This window comes from Mustela nigripes, chromosome 14 (genome assembly GCF_022355385.1).
Source record: "Mustela nigripes isolate SB6536 chromosome 14, MUSNIG.SB6536, whole genome shotgun sequence".
Taxonomy (NCBI): Eukaryota; Metazoa; Chordata; class Mammalia; order Carnivora; family Mustelidae; genus Mustela; species Mustela nigripes.
The window spans coordinates 16,757,412-16,782,460 of NC_081570.1; the positions used below are offsets into that span (position 1 = coordinate 16,757,412).

The window sequence follows — 25,049 nt, forward strand, 5'->3', positions numbered from 1 at the left end:
TAAACTCCTATCTGGAAAGAAGGCAAAAATAAAACACTGCTGTCTGCTATAGGGCTAAAGCAGCATCTGGATTAGATCTGCTAAAGTTACCAACAGACGGGAGTCAGCAATAGACCTCTGCTCTTAGATACCCTGGTCTCTAGTGTTTTGTTACTGTTGTAATAGCCAACAATTCTTAAATTTCACGGTCTGTATTTTGAAACTGCTCATTATGAATCTTCATGGTAAATCTTACCTTAAAGGTCAGTCATAAACCCTGTCCTCCTAAATACTTCCGTATTCAAAATCCTCAACTATAACCTAATACACTTATTCGGAGCCTGACCGACCTCTCAACTCTTCCTGTAGACTCAAAAGGTGGTTGGGGTGTGAGGAGGGAAGACTCTAAGAAATGTTAATTAAACCTGTTCCATTCTACTGGTTTTACAGAATAAACCTCGTGATCTGCGAAACTATTTTTTGTTTCTCTTCATGCCTGCTTTATAGAAGTGGACACTGGAGATGAGAAAAAATGTAAGTCCTCATGCCAAGTTTTCACAGATACTACCAATCATTCATTCGAAGTAAAGTCCAAGGGTATCAGCTAGCCCACATAAAAAAGTGCCCTTCAAATTACCTTGAGCTGTATTTGTATTTGTGTTGTCCTCTATGATGTAAGTAATCAAGAATCACATGATAATAGCCTTATTTTCTCTGGCCTGCAACAAATCTAGCTACATTTTTAAGTGTTTGCTTAGTTCTTTGAAATACTACTTTCAAAACCCCAAATTCAGTGTCCCTAACAGAGGTGGGCTCAATTAACTATCTCTAAAAACAAACAAACAAACAAACAAACAAAACGACAAAAAAACCCTCCACAACACTTGACTTAAACGTATCTTAAGTATAGCTGCTGGCTTTATCCCAATACTTCCACTCATTTCTCTTGACGTGATTCTAAATTCAGGCTTATGGCCAAAGAGAAAAATCGAACGCTGTGCAGGCTAGGTTTTGTTGACACTGAGGCAAAACAGTCATCAAGTCTAAAAGAGCGATCGTCTCCAAGGTTGGGGATGCTCTGTTCTAAGAGTAAACAAGTGTCACGTGTAAGTTGTGCCCACACCAGCTCATGAAAATGCATTTTAAGAGATTATGCTCAAGTGTTAAGATTATTTTAGTTGTGAAATGCTAACTATTATCAGGAGAATAGGGAGCCAGAAAAAAACAAGTCTTGGGCACATTTTCTGTATATACTTTCCTGACAATCTAAAAACCATCAGAATATCCTTCGTGAAGCCTTATCTGATCTGTTAGCAGATGATGGTGAAGGTGATCAGACTTGTGATTACTTATAGCTTTTTTCCTTTAGAGAGGCTGTTGCTCTTGGACTGAATGCAGTTAGAAGCATTTCTGCCACGTGGATACAGATTATCTGCTGCAAATGTGTGCCTCCAGACTGGCTTCCAATTTCTTCCCCAACTGCACACTTGGGGAAGGAAACACTCATTTCATGTTAGCTATAAGTAAACCATACAGAAAGCAAAATCAGACTACAAATTACTTAATACAGATTTTTATCACCTCCTACCTCCCTAATGCTGACCTCACTCCATTCCCTGCAACCTCTTTATTATTTTTTCGACATTTTTCTTGCATAATTCTCCTCTACCATTTGTGGGCCTTCCCCCTCCACTTTCTTTAAGAAACCGAACAATGTTCCTGGACATTTCGGGGGGGGGGGGGGAATCAGTGCTGAAACTAGAGGCAGATCTATAGTCAAAGCAAATGGTTTTAATATATATATCACCCAAAGGGTTAAATTAGAGGCCGCAAACAGTCTATAGGATTAACACTCTCTTCCCTTTCTTCTTGTCTTTGGTTCTGAGAACCTTAGAAATCAAGGTCACGGCAGATTGTAAGGGACACGGTGAATGGAGGCTACTTTCGGGACTGACTCTTCCCCCTTAGGTGAAGAGAGAGGAGCAGAGACAGAAGCTGCTGCAGTTTCATGAGCCAAAGGCTATTAACTTCTAGCCCAAACTTCCAAGGAAAAGAAATCCTAAATGTAGGACTATCTTTTCATTGCTGGCACGTCCGTTCCTGCACTGTCTTTTTCATGAAAACACGAACATACTAAACACACAGCTCCATTTCTCAAGCCCTTGTTTTCCAACTAAACTGAATCTTCAGGCAACTTTACAGAACGGTGCTAAAGCAAAGAAGCAAAGTTGGAATATCTGAATTTAAATGAATTTTGCCAGCAACTGTTACACAACCTGGAATGTCACCTTCAGAAATAAATGGACATAGTATTTCCGAGTGTCAGCAGTCACACTTGCATTATTAAGTTTCTCCTTGCTTTATGAAATAGGCTAATTCCTAAAAATCCACTGAACATAAAATTTTTACAGACCAGGTAGATTTCCTACTGAACATGAAGGTTCCCCATGACAAACTACTTTCAATCAAAGATGCCTTAATAATCTTTGATTGCTCTCCACTAGTTTTTGAAGTAAATTCTTCAGTTGACTCATGCTTCTACCACATCCTCGGATATCTTGCTAAATCAGATTACTATAAATGAGATGTAGAATGTGGCTTGTTCTCAATTTTTCCTACTAGATTGCCATCAGCCTTGTTACTAAAAGATTTGATTATCAAGACAAAGTAGGAAAAGAGAGAATATATATTACACAAATGTGGGAACTCATGTTCTGATTTTGCAGAACTTAGTCCTTTTCAGTCATTCACTACAAAGTTCTTCTTCTACAAATAAATGACTTTAAGTCAACTTCAGGTAATTCCAAGTGAAAAACAAAAACAAAAACAAAAACCACTGTGGGCATCTAGTTTTCAAGGAACACTTGACGGAAAAATTAATGTGTTAAAATTTTTGGTGTCACTAACTTTATAATTTTTAAATGTGTGGTGTATCTTGATTTTAAAACAAAGGATGTTTTAAACAACTTTATGAACCCATTGCCAAGTTTTTTGGTCTTCTACAACCTCTAGTCTTAGGGAAGAACTTACAAGCATATGAAGGGCTCGTCTTGGCACAAATGGCTCAGAACTGAGACACTGATAGGGGATTTATAACCCAATGAGGGTTCTGGGGATCTAAGAAAAAGCATTTGGGACAAAGCAGCAGAAAGGCGTGATTCTGATAAGTCTAAAATGTGTTTTAATGTTTGCTCTTCATTTTGTAAGTACCTGAAGTCCTGCCTAAAGGGGAAATACTTCAAAGTGGTAACCATTTCCTAATGTAACATAAAACCACCTTTTTTGATCTTAAGGATTAAGAAAATTGATGTTACATTTATAAAATAAAAGAGAATCAAAATACCCACAATCATTTTGGAAAAATCTATACCATTTAAATTGTTTTATAAATAATTTTCACACTGAATACGGCAGGTACGCAACTAAAGGAGATTTCATAACCCTAATTTGTAGAAAATGTTCCGTATGATACTTTTTACCTATGTCCTTCTTCAAGTGTGAGTGCTCCAATACATGCTAGTGAAAAAAAAGATCAAAATTAGCATCAGTACAAGGATTTCCAGTTAATACTGCAAATAGAGTCACCAGGGAAAAGAAGGCCAGAATAAAGGAAATTCAAATATGTGACTAAATGAGAAACCCTTGAGACATACAAAATCAAACTGTGCTACTTACCAAACCTCTACACCATCTGCTGATAAATATCCAGGGAAAAATGTGGGAGATCTAAAATGTATCATACACGGGCAAAGAGAACACTTTAATAGCCCTCCTCCTAAATAACAATTCAAAATGAAAAATTTTTAGATACAAGTCAATGAAGTATAGTTATTCTGAAGTCTTTTATAAAATCTCTAAACTTATGAATAAATTCCCAGTTTTCTACTTCTGAGGATGCTAAAATCCTTTGAAAAAGAATAAAAGCAAAACAAAACAAACAAAAATCACTGACAGAAAGGTGGTGGGGTGGGACCCAACACAGAACAGGGGGAGGAGAGAGATGGAGGTGAAGAGAGAGAAACACTATAAACTTAAAACAGAAACAAAACAGCAACGCTCTACAACACTCTGGCATTCTAGTTTTGAACAAACCAGTTACTGGGTGTCTGAATCATGGCTCTACTACAAAATGTTCCGGCATCTCAGTGTCCCCATCTGTGAAGCTGTGAAAATTAAAACAGACCGCCCAAAAACACTTGGCACAAATACTTGACATGCAGTAGGCACTTAACAAATGGTAGTGCTACGCACAACACACATAATTCACCTAAGAAGTTTTTTTTAGTTGGCTGTTATTTTTAATTTTGCAAGAGCAAAAGCAGGGATCTCCCTGACTGGCTGCAAGGGAGTCCAGATTTTAAGAATGTATCTAATGATACCTAACTTTAAAACTGCTTTAGGTAGATTCTTTAAGATGCTGTCTGGACATAGAAGTCGCGGGGCTACAGAGAAGGTCGCTCTCCTCTTCTTGCTTGGCACCAACTACTGCTGTTGGTGTCAGGAGATGGTAGGCAGCGTGCCCTTGTACATACAGTGTGTCCGCGTGCTAAATGCAGGGTGAACTGAAACGTTCGAGATTGCTCTAGGGATAATCAAAGCGACCAGGTTACACTTGCAAGTACAAGATCAACTTCTTTCCTCTGAAGCTTCTGTAAATATACAGAAGTAAACATAAATCAATCACAAAATACGGAAAAGGAAGTAGTCTGTGATGCTGAGGGCAGGGCAAGAGAAGCACACAACAGCAAATTTCTCCAAACTAAAACCTTATATTCTAGAATAAACCTTTGGCTCTTTTAAGCTTGTCGTTCAAACCCTTCCCACGATAAATCTAACAGAAGAAAAGATGTCTCTTGCTCTATAAAGCTACATACATACTTGCAGAGAAAGATAAAAATGAGAGAAGTCTTAATTCTCCTACTTGCTTTGTCACACACTAGCTGCTAAGTAGTGTGTAACACTACTTACTGGCTAAGCCTGCTTTCCCACTGGTAAAACTGGGATACACTAACACTACTACCTAACTCAGGAGTTCCTGCGAAAACTCAAGAAACGGAAAGCACCGAGGTCTGTGGTCTGGTACACAGGAACTCAATGAATGGAGCTATTCCTTGACTAGTGTGAGGGGTGTTGGATTAGGTATCAAGTCAAAAGTCAGAATATCAAGAAGCCTTTCTTCTGCACTTTCCCCAAGAAGAGACAGCTGGAGCGCGGATGTCATAAGGAGGCAAGTCGAATGGACTTCATCTAAAGTAGTTTATCACCATGACTAGAGAAAAAAACCTCTCTAAAACAATCTCACGTGTAGTAGAGATGACTACTGCAGTAACACCACAGTACATTTGCTTTTAGAAAACACAGAAGCATGTGAAAATCTATGTAGTCACCTGTGCAATTTTTAGGCCAGGACTGGCCAACTAGGCTGTTTGCTACCGTTTGGTCTACGTTCTCTATCAGAGCAGGAAATCCCTCTGAGGCATGAGGTTCACCTCAAAACCTGACAGCAAACTCTCATAACCGAATTAATTAATTCCGACCCTTCAGCATTTTCTTACATATCGTTACCCACGGCACCTAGATAACAAGGTACAATACAATCTTGTCGAACTGCCGTTTAATGAATTCTAAATACTTCTGGGAGTTCTGGCTGGAGTCTGAAGTCATTCAGTACACGGCGTTTATGATAGCTCTGCCATGTATTCTGGTTACTTCAAGAACAAACCCACCGCAATCCAAGTCTCTTAAGAAAATGGAATGATCTCCAAAATAATTGCTAGGGAGGAATTGAGTAACCTGGACAAGAGCGGTATAACTTTCCTCAAGCTAACCGTAAAGGTTTAAGTAGAATCACAGACAGATTAGGAAAGGAATGAAAGGTCTGAAAGGGGAGACAAGTAGTATATAAAAGGCCTCAAATTTTAAGAACTTAGACTTGTGACCATGATGTAACAGGAATGCTGGCATTTGTGAGAATCCCGGCAGCTGTACAGGACCAAGAGGGCAGTAGAAGAGATTGAGTAGGACAGTTAGGAAGAGGTGAAACAATCTAGGAACAGACTTGTAAATCACACAGCAATGCCTTTCTCACCTTTAAGGCTTGGCCTTGGGGGTCAAGAAGACTAAATGTGAATTTTTCCCCCCTTAATAACCTAACCTAACCAGCTCCAAAAGGGGAAAAAACTGTCTTACTCCCACTGCTGTATTTTTAGTACCCAGAATATTATCTAAAGGTGGCGTTCCCAAATTACTATCTAGATCTGAATGTAAACGCTGCTGTAATGAGTAAAATGTAATTCACTTAGGAGATATTGCTGAATTCCTAGAATGTTTTAATATATGTTTAAATGTTTTACATTTAATTTTTTTCTTTTGTTTAAATCTAAACATTAAAATGTTTTAACACAAGTTTTCCAATGAACTCCAGTATTACAGTGTAACTGTATAACTGGTCTGATACCTTTTCCTACATTGGTTCCAAGTCATTCTCTTAGAAGATAAAGAACTGCCATCCTAGGATAGTAGATTAATGACTAAAGAAATTAAGGAAAAAATCCATAGAAGAATAAGCACAGCTTGACTGACAGAAAATCTAATAGAAGGAACCTGTAAGATCAAGAAGTGCTGCCCAAACACATGAATTCTTCTATGGCTGGTCTATAAAGCTTTGTTCCTCATGCCAGATGCTCCGCCTTGTATCCCCAGTTGCCAGTACAGGGCAGGAACATATGTATTCATTAAGCGTCTATTAAATGAACAGAAACTGGTAACTATTTTTCAACATTATCAAGTTTCATCTGATCTGGAGGTACATATGAGAATGAAAGATTGGGGTGAGAGATATAAAATCCAGTAGTCCTAACAGTGCTTGAAGTTCCTAAAGAGAGACAAAAGACACAGGGAGGGGACATTATAGGGGACAAGGAAATCCACAGAAGTGTGGATCAGACCAAACCAGCAAAAGCCAAAGAAGTTTTGAGGTCTGCCTCAAAAATAACAAGATCAAGGACAGTGATGGCAAGAAAAAAGGTAATTGAAATGACAGGAAGGTCACTGATGCCATTAGCACCCTGGTTTACCTGAAAAGCAATGAAAATATCTGTGATTACAAATCTTGTAGGCAGAACAGAGAGGGATGGAGCCCCAGAGCAACCAAGGGTGCTTTAGTTCATCAGAGGTCTATCTGGAACAGAAGCTGGTCTTGGTGCTAAGTTTAACTAGAGCCAGTCTGACTTTGATGGCTACCTTCCAGGTCGTTAAATAAATCCCAGTTCTGATATTGCTGAATTATTTATCCACCAGCTGTGTGCATGTATGTGTGTATATACATACACATACATACAAACATACACACAGAGTAATGCTATTACTATTACAGAACAGATTTTTCCCAAGTTAACAGGCAATCAGTCGGAATGCCACTCAACTCTGCTTGGGTAAACTCACAGACTTCTTTCTCCAGGAATCAAAGTGAGAGGAAAACTACTGGGACCTAAGTTCTGCTTCTGCTCTAGCTTTACTCTGCAACCCTAGTGTAGGCAAATCCTGTGAGTTATGTAGTGAAATGGAAACAATTATGCCCCACTTCTAAAATGCACACACACAAATGGAAAGAGAACTGCAAGTAATCAGAAAAGTGTTAAAAAAAAAAAGATAACCAGCACTACACGAAGCCATGGTTATGTATGCGCCCAGCATACTTCATGACCTTCAGGTAGCCACTTCAAAGACATAAAAGAAAGCCAGGGAAGGTACAAAACAGGGCAACTAAGAAGTGTTCACAAAAATAAAGTGGCTTTTACCTTCAAAGAGTAAGAACTCCAATCTGGAAAGAAAGACAATAAAATTGAATTCCATGTAAAATCATAGTGATTGCAGATAAAATACCAACAAGCCTGGCTCCATTTTATTACAAGTAATTTAAAACAAATCCTGAACACTCTAACTAGGAGAGGTTTTAAGACTCATCAGAGGAAATCGCGAATCAAAGATGTTTGTGGCTTTTTTGTTACAAGTACAAAAAAAGAGCTGTTTGAAAAATCATACACAGGTTTAAGAAGCATCATTCGATTACTGGAGGCTGCTTGTTAGCATTTCTTTCCAAACGGAAGTTGCACAGCTATTCAGAGGCCACCAGTAGTTTTACTATCTCAATACAACATAGTTCTTAAGCTCTTACTCCTAGAACTAGTTTTTGGCCCCATCTTTAGTTCTGAGCTGGGAAGACCACCAGTCTAACATAGTAGATGGCAGGATCCAATTTATTCTATTATTTCAAAGAAGCGCAATGACATTTACCTGATAAGACAGCAAAGAGCAAATAAAATCCAGAAGGCAGTACAGGGTGGTGATTAAAATGTAAACTGGGCTATCAGCTCCCCGCTAGGTCCAATACCAGATTGGCTACTTGTGCTCTGGAGGTCTTAGACCACACTATCTCTTGGACCTCCGTTTCTACACTTAAATACTTAAGTTCAAGTAACTTTAAAACAATGACAACCCATTGGAGATATTCGTATTAGCCCTTCTGTCAATGTATTTTTGACTGAAACTGTCAACATGTTAACTTCAGTTCTCTCTTGCTGACAGCCACAGGTCTTAGAGAACTTTGGAAAAAGAAGGTTCATGAGTGAAAAGTAAGAAGCTGCAAGCTGTGAAAGAGGGTAAGTTGGTGGGTTAAACCCTAGTCTTGTGACAACGTAGTCCGGAGTCTTTTTGGAAAAGGGGCCATCGTATCTTTTCTTTCTCAAGCACCTCAGCAGTGGCTCCTGTCACATGTATTAAAATCCTGTAATACCGTGACAAGAAATGTGTTATCAGACACTAGACTCATCAGCTTCGAAAAGACAATAGTGTAGTACAAAAACAGCCTGATCACGTAAGGAACTTTACGAGTTAAGGAAATGGAGGAGAGAGTTGTTTTTAGTAAATCTCTCCCATTCGCACGAAGCAGCATCTGTATGTCTGTTTATCCTCAGGGAGGGAAGAAATGTTTCAGAGAACTGTTTATTAGTTCAAAGACGACCAGAGATTTGGCACTGAAAGGTTGAAAGTTTTCAGTAATAGAAAAATAAAAATGTAAGGAAACCTACCTTCACACTTGTTCTTTCAGATTCAATCACCTCTTTACATTATTTATATGTTCTTAAAAATTGAACTGTATAGGCTAAAATTCTTAGGATCAACTTACTTTGATCATATCCAGTGGGCACTATATTTTTAGTTAGCTAAACAAACAAACAAACAAAATCATGACACAATTTACAAACTTTTCTGCTCACCAGGATAACTGAAATCATACACATTATTCATGTGTTCCAGTTATGAGCTGAAACAGGAGCACAAAATAGCCTTTTAAGTTTCCAGTGGTATTTCTGGAGGATTTGGTTTGATGACTGTCACTACGATTTATAAATCTATTACTGCCTCCCAGAATCTAATCTGAATTCTTTGAAGATAATGGTCACAGATTACTACAGATTACTAATATAGTCCTAACTCTGAACACACAGAACACTCAATGAATGGATCACGAATCAACCATCAATGTTAGGTATAAACTACACTTTTTAATAAATAGCTGACTTTTAGCCAATTATCTAGATCTGGTTGATGATGTACTAAGATTGATCCACTTAATATCCCTTTTTAAGCATTAATGCCTTGATGGAGATGTTTACTGCACTTTCTGAAAAGAAAAACAAGTTAATTACTTTCATAATACCTTTCAAAGGTAAAATCCAGAATGGGAATTTTTGGTAGTTCCTACTACTATTGAGAGCTCACACTATAGAGAAATAAACTAGCAGCTACTACCCATATTTTTGCCATCTTCTTTTTAAGGTGAAAAACATGTTACATTAATAAAATAAGACTAAGAATTTTCAACACCAGAAGACATGAAGATGCTTAATTTGAGTTTATTATCTCATTAGAATTATTTAAATGTTTTTTCAAATGTTTCAAACAAGATGACAAATTATATACTGAGACTTTGAGTGTTCAGCTGGTAGACTACAGTTACTCAACCTTCTTTCTTCAATGCTACTACATCCATCTACAGACACTTAAATACATCCTGCCCTAGACAAAAATCTCTGGGTAAATTTCAAGAGCACTTATCATTGCTTTGACCTATTGTTCAGATTAAAATAAAAGCAACACTAAAATTAATGCATAAATGTTATTTTTTAAAAAGAAATTAACACTGACTTTTCAGGTAACATTGGCCAGATTATTAATTTAACATTTCACATTATTAATAACCTTCCTCTGGCAGACATTTCATCTACACCAAAACAAAACTAACCTTGTGAAAATTTTGTTAAGAACTAGTTTTCTTAGAACCAGGCCAACTGATCAGTTAGAAACTCAAAGAAATGACTTGAGAACTTAGGCACAGTAAATGAGCTTTTAGGCTCCTCCCCAATATGATGTCACATTACTATCATGGTGACCTTAAATTCAGGAATGATGAACAAAGAATCCCTGATTCTATTCTGAAATACCCATTACTTTGAGCAATGGCTCAAATTACACAGAATTCTACAAGCAAGATATTAACAGTTCTTGAGAATTAATAGGCTTTTAACAAAACTACCAATTGCTACTGACCTATATATTTTCTATATGGCTCAGATTTTCATGAAATGGAACAGTAGTAAAGAAAATACCTGGAATAATCTAAAGCCATTATTAATTTATCTAGAAAAGTATTCTAAGGCCTTTTCTCCTCCTGTATCGGGGAGAGCACCTTCGTTAAGAGTGTGTAAGCAGGTCTCACGCACCACCATACTGGCTACTTTTATGCCTAATTTTGTGTTCTTGTGCATGTGCACACACACGCACACACTCAGGTCAGATACAAGTGAAGTTGTTTAACAACCTCTTTCACTAAGTCCTTGAGAAATGGAGAAGGGGGGCACCTGGGTGGCTCAGGTGGTTAAACGACTGCCTTCGGCTCAGGTCATGATCCTAGAGTCCTGCATCAGGGTTCCCTGCTCTACAGGGAGTCTGCTTCTCCCTCTGACCCTCCCCCTTCTCATGCTCTCTCTCTCATACATACATAAATACATCTTTAAAAAATGTTTAAAAAAGAAAAACAGAGAAGCGCTGAAATTAAATATTAGATGATGGAAATGGCTTAATATACCAATAGTTTAAAAATGCTTAAATGCTACTTCAGATGGGGGGGTGCCTGGTAATAGAGCATATGACTCTTGATCTCAGGGTCCTGAGTTCAAGCCCCACATTGGGCGTGGAGCGTATAAAAGAAAGGAGGAAAAAGAGAAAGGAAAGGAAGGAAGGAAGGAGGAAAGAAATAGTACAGACAGAACTCAATAAAAATAAGTTTGGATTTTGTGAGTAAAATATGCGGAAGTGAAATTTTAAAAATATAAGTCATTTGAAAAGTGGCACCCCTTTCTGAATCAAATATATAGTGTTGCCTAGGTGAAAACTAGCTTTCTCAGATATTTTGGCCTAAATTTTTATAGATGAATGATGGATGAGAAAACAAATGACTCAACTATTAATGTAACACATACATAAAAGGACACTTTAGCAATCCACTTTAATCTAGGAGAAAAATATTTTAAATTCTAACTAGGTTGGCTTTATTTTAGGCTTACAGGGCTTTAAGGTAAACAAATTTTCTTATAAAAGTAAAAATTTTAAAGTAAACTTAAAATTTAACATTTAGTTCTAACCTCACATTATTAGGCCTATTTCTAACCCGGTAGTTAAGAGTGTACACTTGGAGTCAGGAAGAAAAGGGTTTGAATCCTGGCTTTGCCACTTCACAGACAGGTGAACCACCAGCTGTATGTAACAAAATTATATAATCTCGATCTCTGAATTCCTCACATGTAAAGTAAGAACAATACCACCTACCTGAAAGGTTTGTTGATTACATAATAATACACAATGTGAGGCCATTCTTCAGCACAGTGGCTGGTACATAATACACCACAGTATGACTAACCTACCATTAAAAAAGTTGGCTAAGGAAAGGAAACAGCAGAGTATTTGTTTTCCATACTTCATCTGTTTTTATTTTTCAAAATAAAGTTTTGGAGTTGAAAATCAGATATTTTGCCACATTTATCAGGGACTACCTATCTTCTAGTCCCTCTATATAAAAATGGATACAAACACCTGCCATTTCTACTCCTCATGGAGAACATCCCATCTGTTGCTCTTAATCCATATGAACTGTTTCTCAAGTCACCTTTAGTGATTTTCTTCCTTAATCTGCTTTGGCCACCACCCACTCAAGGTTTACTTTGATCTAATTAGTGAATGTCAACCATGGTTTTTCTTTCAGAGTTCAACATTTCAAGAAAAAGAAAACCACACAGGTATTCTGTAGTAACCTATCAACTTTCCCCTTTCTGAGGTTTCAGTACTTATTTTATCTTCCATGACTCTTATAACCTGCTTTCTGGTCTAATTCCTAAATAAATATCCCAGAACATTTCCTCAGTGACCTGGTCTTTTTTGCTTTTCCCTTCCTGTTGCTATTTTCCACCGATTTCCTCAAACTTTAATATTAAAGCCTATTTTTCTAAACTCATTTCATTTTCTCGAAGATAGTCTCCTAACCTTTCCTTTCAATCCTGAACACTCTTAATATTTGTGGTGGCCTTTGCCAAAGTTTTTAATCTCCAACTAGATCCAACTAGACCAACCAGATCCTGCAAATCACTGCACACATCTACTGCTGATACCTTCTCTACTAAGGTCTACTCTGAATCCCCAGGGACTGTGAGATAATCTATTGCTCAAAGTGTCCTCAGGGACACCCGGTATCACATAGAAGCATGTTAGAAATGCAAATTCTTGCCCCATCTCAAACCCACTGAATTATAATCTGTATTTTTTTTTTAAATCCCCCGGGATATCCACCCACACTGAAGTTTCGAATGATGAATTGTGACCTAAACAGTTTTTAACTAGAAAATTAAAATCATCATCATAAGTTCTTTCAAAATTATTTTGACAGATGCAACAAATGGTCTCATTTACCTTTTTTCTCACATTTTGGGAAGTCAAACAGAAATGACATAACAACTAACACATTACTCTTCATTATTTAAAAAAAAAAATTGTGATAACAGTATTATTGGTTGTATTTAGACAGATCAAATTTCTCCACACCAACTCTACATAAATATGGATTAATCTAGTAAGGTTCTGCTTCTTAACAGGAAGCATGAAAAGTTTCAATATGACCAGTCAATGCTAAACACAGATCATCTAACCTCAAATTCTGTTACATCATAACCTGCCTGAAGTATACCCAAGTTGCTCTGACCACATCAATTAAGCAAAAAATATAAACCCCTTTATACAGGTTCAAATGAAAAGTTTGTTTTAATAATATCTTGATCAATATAAAAATACAAAAATTGCAAAATAGTGATTTCGCTGATAACAGTAATGGCTTCTTAAAACATATCAACTGCTGTTTGATCTACTTTCAGACAACTGAAATTTGCAGTTTTAAAGGATTCTTGGCTTTAGTATTCAAAGTATAGGCATGGCTTTGTCTCCGAATTCTATTAAAAAGTGCTTGATACAGTATATGAGATCTTCAACAATGGAATATTTTCAAAGTTAAGGAAAAATTTTCCCTTTTATCTATCTGAAAACTGAGGTTGAGCTCCTGCCCCGACTCCCAATAGTATCATCCTTGACAATACTGATCCTCACCATTTACCTTTGTGGAAAATAATTTTAAAGTGATCAAACCTCATGTTATTTTAAAGGCATGACTTGAGTTGTACAATTATATGACTAATTTAACCTCCTACTCTCTTAATAAACGGATAGCTGGGCCTAAAACTCACCCTTTGGGAATTCTAAGTAAATAGTTGAATAAAACACTACTCATTAGTGGTTTTTTGGGGGTATTAGTTTTTGAGGAAATGCTTATATATGATCCACAAATTTCAAGTTTCAGTAAACAGAAATGTGATTTTCATAGCTACAGGCAGAAAATACTCCCTTATGTAAATATAATACACCCCACTGAAAATATCTAATAAAATCTAATTATTTCTAAAATTGAACTAAATATATTCAGGGCTTCGGGTAGCGCCAAAAGATACCACTAGAGCCTAAGCTTAAAATGATCAGCAAAAGCAACCTCTTATTTTTGGAATAAACACACCATAAATCAAAAAACTGCCCCACCCCATCCCCAGCTCTGTCAACACCATGTTTAGATATTTTTTTGGTTAGAACATTCCTTCTTGTCTCTGTGAATGATCTGTTGATTTTGGACAAAAGAAAAACAACAAAATCTTTCTGGAAAATACTAACCTAGAGGAGTTATTTTGTCTATTCCTTATCTTAAAACAGTAGGGAAAAAACCCCCCAAAACAGTAGGGTAATCACTTTTTCTTCCCTACAAGCTCACATTTATTTAACAATCTTCATTCAAAACAGACAAAGCAGAATATATTGCTATTCCTTCTGAAGAGTTTCCTACTCAATTTGTTTATAGATCACTATGTCCCTAGCACTTTCTTCCTAGATCTTTTGGCTATTAATGGTACAGTTGGCAGAAAAATGAGCACATTTCTTCAGGTAAATTTCCATTTGGTGTTGCAGAACTTCTACCTCTTTGACTAATAAAGAACTAAGTACACCCTCAAGGGAAAGAACTCACAAGAAAAATTTCTGTATTAGGGCTCTCCTCAAGAGTATGGGATCAATATGAAAACAAAAACCTTATCAAGTTTGAAGAACTCACTCCCAACATGGTGCGTCTTGTATACTGGAGACATTTCCCAATGATGCGCCTAAACCCTTCAACACAGCCTTCCTCAAATATTCCTTCACCACTTCTTCACTTGCTGGCAGGTTATGTCAAGGGGCCAAGAACACGGGGAATAAAATGCCTTCTGAAAGCACCATACAGGTGTTTCCCTTTGCCCGCCTCTGTATGTTTTCTAGATCATTTCCAAATGGACAAGCCACAATTTCATCAAAAACTTTACTGGCAAACTTTTATGCCAAAAGCCAACATTCCCATCTTAAACCTGAAGACCCAGCTCTAACTCCCAGTAAAGCTACTTCCTGACATTTTAATAGACCCCGTCAAGTTCAGCTCTTTTGTTTTTACTCCTTCCCACTCCCTCACTGTCGTCTTTCAAGCCGGTACCCAATACCTAGTACTAAATGTGAAGACAGAACTCCATTTGACCACAAAAGTCTCAATTACAGAACTACTGAATCTGTTTTACACAATTGAAACCATCACACCCCACCCAAAATCACCAACACAACATTTTGAACATGTTCGATTTTATTAAAAATATTTAACATTGTACAAATATTCCAATACAGTTATGGTACCTGAACACTGTACCAAAAGCATGATTTTTATTAAACTGCTGATTAAGTGGTCTTGCAAATGTTCCTACTGTAATATTCTCATATTACTCTATGCATATAGCAATGTCATGTTCACAGGAGCTTTCAGCTCAATTATAGAAATAGCCTTATAACACAGTACTAAACATCTTAGTAGGATTTGTTAAAAGTACAATTCTACCTATGTTACCGAACAGGCTAGAGAAGTTCCTTTTGTCCAGCCATTATAAACGAGAAATCAAGAAAAGCAGTGTTCATGGGATCCTACAAAGTTACTACATAAAATGAAAGCCCCTGTTTGTATTTGAAGAATTGAAGCTTCCCCCCCACTCTGCAATGTCTCCCTTCCTGATCCCATGAAATGCGTTTTGTTGTTAGTATATCAAAGCCAGTAACTAGACTTTGTGCTGCAAAGATGAACTCTTCAGAATTACTTGTGTGTTCCTACTGCTTACTATCAAGCTTTCCAAAGAGCACATTATTAGTGCAATCTTTATAATCTTTTCTATCAATGGTACAGCATGAAATGTGTCAGAAGAGAAACAAGCACCTCAACAAAATGATGTAATCACTGCAATTCTTAAAGTATAATTTCATTATAGCAATTTATAAGTAGTCTACGACAAGCTTACAGACAAGATTTCAGAATACTGACTAGCACGTTTAACACCCAAGTTTCATCCTAGACATACGTTCAACCAACAAAGGAGGCTTAAGAATATTAGGGAGGTTCTTCATGTATGAATATTCATAATTACTTTTAATTAGTGATTGCGTCATATTATAATTTCTTTATATGTTATGGCCAGAAATGCTTGGTTATTAAATTTAATTTCCTTGCTTTATACTTTACTATCATGGAATCCTCTACTGTGAGAGATTTTAATCTTTACTATCATCTAAAAATTGACAAATTCTACCAATACCTACTAATCGCAACAGCTGTCCTGGATTTCAGACAAAACACAAGTTGTTGACAGATTAATGGTTTTGCTATGTTCAAGGTTCTAATATTTAGCTAAGTAATGTCCTCTTGACTCAAAGTCATTATGTCAAATGTATTTTTAAAACAAGCCCTCTCCTGTTTGTGAAACTGTTAGAACTTTCAAGTTTCATTTTACAATGTTATAATTTTTCGGAAGATTTAAAAAAATAATTTTTCCTAGTGCTTATTTAAATCAACAACTTCTACTTCTGCTAGTATCAGCGGGCAATAAACACCTCTTAAGATGCATTATGTACTAATCTTCCCAATAAAAATGCAAACATAATGAAGATATTAGAGGGATTGAAACCACAGTAAAAGAAAGCAAATTTATTATCTAAAAGTCTTGAGAATTTATCTTGTAAAGTGTCTATTTTCATCCACCTAAAATATACCCTGAGTATTTTGTTACTTCATACTTGCAGACCTTTCCTGCTAAACTGTACTTTGAGAATAAAAAGTATGAAGTAGTTATTATATGTTCCTATTAAGAACTAAATTATTTAATATTAAAGTCTTACTTGTCTACAAGGCCAACATAAATGCCCACTTATAAAATATGGGCATTCTCCCACACTTAATGTCCCACTACTGATAAAAAAAAAAATAGGAAAAAAAAAATTTCTTACCAACAATTCCACTGGTTATCGTCCCCAGCGAACCCCACCTAGCAAGTCGACATCATGACATGTCAGGTCAGGGCAGCCTCAACCTCGCTTCCCTGATAGTCAGGTGATAAAAGGAAGGAGTTAAAACAGGAAAAGTACACTTGCAGATTTCTGGATAACATCTGAAAATGGTTAAAAAACAAAAACAAAACAAAACAAAAAACCCAGAGCTTCTGGTAACCTCTAAATAAAAATTACATAAGTATATATATTTAAAAAGAAAGAAAAACTATTCTAGAAAGATTAACAGTAACTACTTCAAATTAAATATTTATATTCATTACTGACCAAATACATTAAATATGCAGTATTTTTAAGGCTTGGTGTTTGCATTTCAAAATTCAGAACTAATTCACAAACTACTAGCACAAAAGCAAGCATGCTTGGTTAGTGGATTTGTCATTCTGAATTCTCTAGTCAGTCACCCAATCCACAGGCTTACTGAGAACTAAGTTAACAGAAGCTCCCATTCTTAGAGAAACATAAACACACTTATAAATCCAGTACACTCTTTCTATAAGGCTTTTTCTTAGCTGCTCACTTAAGAGATGCCACACAAAAAGGGACAACACTAACATTTCTTTACATACTTCAGTTGGTTTTCTTTAAGAATACTGGATAGCTCAGTAAACAAAATTCTCTTTGAAAAATCAAAACTGCAAATTTTAACAAATGTAGAACTCTTTACAATTGACAAGTAATAGCCTTATAGCAAGCATTTACTGGAAAGATTTTGGATTTTACAAATAATACACAATTAATAAAACATAGGTATGATTATCCAAATGGGCAGGAGGCAAATGATGTAATGAGTTTCCAGAATATTATGTGGCTTTATGCTAGGAATGGAATTTTATGTCCCTTCTCTTTTGGAATTTAAAATAGAATTTATTTTGATGCATGCTAATCTTTTTAAAAAGAGGGTTCACCTCCTAAGTCAGATTTCAAATGAGAGAAAAATTGTCTTTTAACAGAAAGCATTGGGCTTTCTTATGCAGAATAACCCCAGTAACTAAGAAAACAAAAACCATTATGCTGAACTCTGCTTAAAAAAACTAACTACAGAACCGTAGCAACTCAATTTCCATATCAATTGATCAAATAAACTTGGATTTATGAGAAATCTGGCAACTTATTAAAACTTTTTTGCTTTAAAAAAATTAAAACACTGTCATTTAAATACATACATTTAAGCAACTGCTATAAATGAGTGATCAAATAAAAATTAGCATTCCATTAGGGGGAAGGGGTATGTTTAGGTCAGTCTTAGGAAGGTACCTACAAAGAAGAGGTTGGCCTCAATATGAAGTAAATATATTTCCCAACACACATTACTGTAGCAGGCTCGTAAGTAAAGCAAATGAATTAGGTTGGGGAACAAAAAAGATGGCACAAGAGCAGGGAATGAAATTTCCCAGAACTCGTTAAAAAAATTCATTAAGATAAAGCACCTAATGAAAATCTAAAATAAAGACCTCCTGAATGGACATTTTTCAGGCTTATGTATTAGATTGTTAGGTTTATTTCTGTGAAAAGTTAAGCTCCAAATCTATTTTCTCTGCATGCTGCTACAGCAGGAGTTTACAAGATTCAACAAGGGAAAAAGCTCTGAAGTGAGACTTAATGTTCAAAAAGTTGTGTTTTTCTGAGAAACAAAATAGCTACAAAAACCCTATAAAGCAATTATTAGGGGACATCTCTTAGACATATTTTAATAGGTGAGAGTAAAATATTATCTGCAACTAGAGGAAAGGATTTTTTCATGGAACCCAAGATTTAGTCTTATGTTTTTGCTAGGGTTTATATTTTAGGGGAAGGGGAAGCCCAATCAATTACTTTTTCAGAATCACTTCTTTACCCATTCCTAATTTGCCTCATGATTAACTTTGTCTCTGGTAACATCTAATTTTAAAGAAATACAAACAAATCAAATTTTACTTGTAGATGCTTTCTTCTTCCCCAGAAAAATCAGGATTTAAGTCTAAGTTAGACTTACAATCACTACAAATTGTATTTTCAAAGTTTAAAAGCAGCATTTAAAGAATGTTTGGTGTCTTTACTTACATACATGGGCATAAGAAAAACTACTGTATCTAAGCTTTACCAAGTAAATACCCATGTTAATTTGGGACAGACTACATAATTCCTTTATTAATTTCCAAAAACAAAAGGAATATTAATAAGGTCTTTTAACTTACTGAACTACATAGTAAGTGTACTCTTAAAGAGAGATAAATATAGACTTTCATCAGTAAATACTAATTTTCTTACTTGAAATCAAGAGAGAAGCCATGAAACTCAAAACACAATCTAAGCACGCTCATAAGGAACTAAGTGGCTTTCGGTCCTGAGATCTACCACTGCTGTCATAAAAGACACCAAACAGGAACAAAACACAAAATAAAGATGTGATCATTTTAATTCCTCCCTAAGTGGCTTATTTTTACAATTTAAAGCATTTTAGACCCACCTAAGAGTAAAACGGAAGAGAAAATTTTATGGTAATTTGAATGTGATCCAGACATTTCTGCACTGTCAAGTTTGGATTCTTTTGTTCCTCTTACTCTCGAGCAAAACTGTCATTATAATAATTCAGAATTTCTAAAGGAAACAGGGAAATAAATGTTATAACTTGGCCAACAAAAATTTAGCCAGGAGGGTAGTAAAAAAATAAAAGAGATATTAACAGAAAGTCAGAAGGTATGACTAGTGGATATTTTTACGCCTCTCTTATAAGGCACGAGTGCTTCTCAAAGCAAATTTACGTAGCAATAGGAAATTATATTCCTAAACCAGTAACTGAAGTGGTAGTCACGATTATGTACACTACAATTTAAATTTAGTCCGCAGTGCAATTGACGCCACAGTACTAGCATTTTTTCCTGTTATACATTCACTTATCCAGCAAATAAGGTCTTCAGACAACAAATTATCCTTTATAGAAAGAATGTGGGTCAAAAATAAATTGCAGTCTGCTTCCCCAACCCCATTCTACTTAACGCAGATTATCCAATGCCTGCAAGAATGTTCAAAAGCCTCTGAACCCGTTTTTATAAGAATAAAGGATAAAATTTCAAAATTAGAAGAGACTATGAGAGAACACCAATCAATAAAGTGCGATTTGGAATAAATACTAGAATTTAGACTAATCCTCAGTCTGATAGCCACGATACATATTGGAATAGACAAGAAAATTTGCATGAATTTGATCACTCACATAGGCAGTTATAATTTGAAAACAATATTCCTTGCAAAGGATTACGAATAAAATAATGTTTTAGGACACAATTGAATTTGAAATAGGTAATGTTTTGAATAGATTTTTTAGTTTTATTGAAATCTTACATGAACAAGAAATTGGAAATACAATCACATCAAAGAACAAATTGTCACGGCTTTGACGTTTAAGCCAAACAAATTTTGTAGGGCAGATTTCAAAAAGGTGTGAAGTTATAACAATTTAAAAACACAGTTAACCTACTTCTAGGAATGCAAAACATACAATCATAGGTTATTTTCAATACAAGAAAACTTAAATTTGTTTGCTTTAATTTCTTAAAACTACTAAGACAAAGCACTAGCTTGGATTTTTATTTACAGCATACTCCATACTCCTATGTAATCTATCCCAAATCCAAAAAAATGAAACTGTCCAAAACCAAAGGTTCTGCAAAATCATGATTTAACAGTGTGCTCAGCTTGTTTTTGAAGCTAAAATGAAGCCTGAAACGATAAAAGCATTGTAACCCCCAGAATAAGGGAACTCTGCAAGCCCAATAATGTCCAAGAGCATTTATGAAAAGAGGAAAAAAAATAAAAAGACTTGAGTATATATACAATAGTGATTTCTTCAGCCCAATACAAATGGCAGCAAACTGCTACTTAAAGATGAAACAGTTAAGCCAATTTTTTTTTGAAGAATGTAGATCTAGAGCCAATCGGATCTTGCCAATATCATTTTCAAGCCCTCACTTGTCTATTTCCACTGTTGCCCATAAGTATCCTGATAAAATTCCTGGTTGTCATTATTGTAACCATAGTTACCAGAATAGTCACCACCTTGCTGAAGCGGCTGCTGAGCGATGGGTTGGGAACCCCAGTTCTGTTGGTTGTTGGTCTGACGGCGCTTGGAATCAGGTTGGTTGTACCCATCTGCCTTTCTCTTGCCTCCTACATTGCCCCCACGATTGCCCCGAGATCCACGGGAACCACGGCCTCTCTGCTGTTGTGCAGGACCCCCTCTACCACCCCTAGAGCCTCTTGGTGGTCCCAAAGGTGCCCCCCTCTGTGAATAGCCAGCTCTACCTCTTGGAGGTGGTGCTCCCCGCCCCCTTGGTGGTGGTGGAGCACCTCGCCCTCCCCTTCCTCCTCCTCTTCCTCTTACTGCATAGCCATCATCATAGCCGTAGTAGGGATCTTCATAGCCTCCACGATAGTCGTGATAATCATAACCATAGTAATCATCATAGTAATCTTCGTAGCCATAGTAATCTGGAGGGTAGCCATATCCACCTCTCCCCCCACCACGACCCCGACCTCTAATTGGAGGTGGCATACGAGGAGGAGGGTGATAGTAATAATCTTCATACCTAGCAATGGAGGGAAGGGAGAAAAGAAAAAAACAAATTAGCTTGCTTCAAGTCTATTCCTGAATTTTTTTATTAAGTTGATCTCTATTACCAACTTATTCTTTGTTCAGAGATGTATTTACTAAAATGTAGACTCACGCAGTGCTTCTGGAAGCCTGTCTAGCAGCTTGGCGCTCTTTCCTTTTCTTGTCTGGTGGCTTGGCTAAGACTATTTCAATTTCTTCCCCTTCTATCTCCTTGCCATTCATTTCATCCATGGCCTACACAAAATTACAAAAATAAAATTTATTTTACCTGTAAAAACAGAACTTTAAGACATAATTATATAGACATACCCAATACAAAGTATTTATTTCCTTCAATCTTACCTTCTTATGTGTAAATTATATTGAAAACAAAACTAATGTCCTACTCTTATATTTAAAAAGCTGGAAGGACTTCCAGAGCCACCTATCACTGCTCCTTAATTCCAAATAACTAACCCCTCAAGGTTGAGCCGTAACAAAAAAGCAAATCTACATCTGGGAAATGCCATAATTAACACAAACTTTCCAAGACTCAAATTTTAAAATAAAAACATGGCATTCAACATGTAAATCTGAAACTGCTCTTCCATAAAAATCTTAAAGATCTGAAAGACAAATGGGTTACTGAATGAGGTAATCAGTGAAAATGAACAAGATACTGACCAAAAAATGCCTAGGTTCCCCCCACAACACTTCACCTAGAACAGGCACAGACTAATGAAGCCTTGAGGATTCACCGGCAGAGCAGTAATCGAAAGCATCCTACCCTCTAGTCCTTTATCTGTGTTGTTCCACTGAATAGCCTCTGCCATACATCCAAGTTCAAGTAACTCAGTAACAAAATGTCACACCTCCTTGCCACAGCCTTTCTGCTTCCCTACACAATCTTTTCCGCTCTGGACAAACAGAATAAAACGCTCTATCCATAAAGAACATTCAGAGATTTACAAGCAACTAGACAAAGATGACCTCAGTCTTCCTCTACCTGCTAAGTGCTCCCCATGACCACGCACTTCACCTAAAGCAACTAAGTCCACAGAAGCTTCCCAATTGCTGACACATTTTGAAATTTCACAGACCTCTCTGGCAAACCCCCCTACCAGTTTTTATACTTCTTTTTAATTAGAGACGAGTTATTTAATAACAACTGAATGAGAAGCAATACTCAGAAGGTATAAATTAGTTATCCGTGTTTCATACCACTGGCAATTTCAGAAACCAAGCCTTAAATTCTGCACTAAGCTGTGAATTTTATAAGCAATGCTGTCTCACTAATTAGCTTTCATCAAAAAGCAAACCATAAAATTCTAACTAATACAAAGATTCTATAAGGCATACTTTAAAGCAAATATCCTGGGCAGGAAGCAGAAACTGCTCAAATTAGAGGGGGCCCCACTCCAACAGACCACGCCGAGGGAGGACCAGGCCTGAGTGAGTCACTTAGGATTCTCGACCTACCTTCCCAAATAAAAAACTTCTGTTAGGTGTTTTGTCTTCTCTCCCCAATTGGGGAAGGTGAGAGGAACAAGAAACTACCAATTCACATGGAAGATACTGCTGATCCACTATTGGCAGAAAACAGCGCAGGTATTCAGGTTTTCCTCTCTAGCCACCACACAAAATGCTTTCACACTTTTCATTACTATCATCAAATTGACTATCATATGCAAGAAGTATCTCTAACAACTCCTGAAACCAGCAACACAGCTAATACAACTAGAATTCCACAAATGTGTAAATTATATTGAAAACAATATAATTATTGTTATAATTATCTATTATTGTATAATTATTGTGTAATTATCTATTATTGTATAATTATCTATACACCGCTCTGGTCTTTCACAGATCTACAAAGTAAGGTAAACAAAGCAATTGTAATACAATTCATTACCTATTTACCATTTACAGCAGCTAATTCCTACACCTTATAATATTTCCAGGGCATCATGCTATCAAATATCAGGCTTACAAAAACAATATAGAGATTAAAAATAACTTGCCTGAAGTCACAAACCCAGTTAGTAATAATCAGGCTTTGAAATATGAAATCTTACCTGTTACACTACTACCACTTCACAGATTATTAAAAGTAAGTTCCAGAGTTCGGCAAAAGCTGAAAACCAATTTTATTTCAGTTTTTTAAAGTCATTTTATGTGTTTAGCAAGTCTCAACAACAAAATTCAAATATCAAGAAGCAAAACTTCAAATTTCTACCTTAACAGCTGCTCCTCTGTCTTCAAAATGAACAAACGCATAATCTTTCAACTTCTTCACTCGTTCGAGTTTTCCAAATTCAGAAAATGACTTTTCCAATATTTCTTCTGTCACTGTAGTAGCCAAGTTTCTCACAAATAAAACCTTCACCTAATACAACAAATATAAAAAAAATGGCATTGGCTACTAATTTTTTGCTGAAGTCTTACATTAAAGTATTTCTTCCTAACTTCACCACAGGCTTTCCTTCTCAAAAACATTAAATAATAAAGGTGCATCACAGAAGGTATAAAAATTGCCAAGAAAATTATCATCAGTTACCAATTTATATAGATTATTGGTTCCTTCTCCTGCCCTGTAACTAGCACTGGGGCACCTGGGTGGCTTAGTCGGTTAAGTGCCTGCCTTTGGCTCAGTTCATGATCCCGGGGTCCTGGGATTGAGCCCCACATTGGGCTCTCCGCTCAGTAGGGAGCCTGCTTCTCCCTCTCCCTCTGCTGCCCCCACCTTGTGCTCACTCTCTCTCTCTGTGTCAAATAAATAAAATCTTTAAAAATAAATTCTAAAAAAATAAATAAAAATAAAGTACTAACACTGTGAACAGAACCTTCAAGGAACCAAGAGATAATTATTAAGTTAATTCACAAATTTAATAGGTCCCTGAGTATCAACTGAAACAACATGTTTTGGGGTTTTGCTCCCTGCAGAACTGAGTAATTAAGCTAATTCTAAAGTTCATATGAAAAAATAAACAAGAAGAGTCAGAAAAAAAAAAAACTGGGAGACTAGCCCTACCAGATATAACAAACTATAATGCTTAAATCACTGAAACAGCATAGTGTTCACCTGGATAAAACTAAAAGTTGGGGGTGCCTGGCTGGCTCAGTCAGAGGGGCATGTGACTGACTCTTGATCTCAGGATTGTGAGCTCGAGCCCCACGCTGGGTGTAAGGATTACTTAAAAAAAATAAAATCTTAAAAAAAAAAAAGTTGGGAAAAAAAAAAAAGTTGGATTCATACCTCAGACTACATACCAGGGTAAACTCCAAATAGATCAAAAATTTAAAAAGGGGTGGAGATGGAGATGGGGAAAGTCTGAAAAATATTAAAAGAAAATAAAGGTGGGGCGCCTGGATGGCTTAGATGGCTAACCGTCTGCCTTCCACACAGACCCTGATCCAAGGGTCCTGGGATTGAGCCCCACTC

At 36.4% G+C, this 25,049-nt stretch overlaps 1 protein-coding gene across 2 annotated transcripts in view; it reads right to left on the minus strand.

The window, feature by feature from the left end:
* Window positions 1–20,314: 20,314 nt before the first annotated feature.
* Window positions 20,315–25,049, minus strand: part of HNRNPR (heterogeneous nuclear ribonucleoprotein R) — a 33,837-nt gene continuing 29,102 nt past the window's right edge. For both annotated transcript variants that reach the window (XM_059376605.1, XM_059376606.1), the window contains 3 exons: window positions 23,844–23,993; window positions 21,738–21,859; window positions 20,315–21,599 (listed from right to left, as the gene is read on the minus strand). In XM_059376605.1, coding sequence (XP_059232588.1) covers window positions 20,987–21,599; window positions 21,738–21,859; window positions 23,844–23,993 — 885 coding nt within the window. In that variant the 3' untranslated portion in view covers window positions 20,315–20,986. The remainder of the gene's footprint in view (window positions 21,600–21,737; window positions 21,860–23,843; window positions 23,994–25,049) is intronic.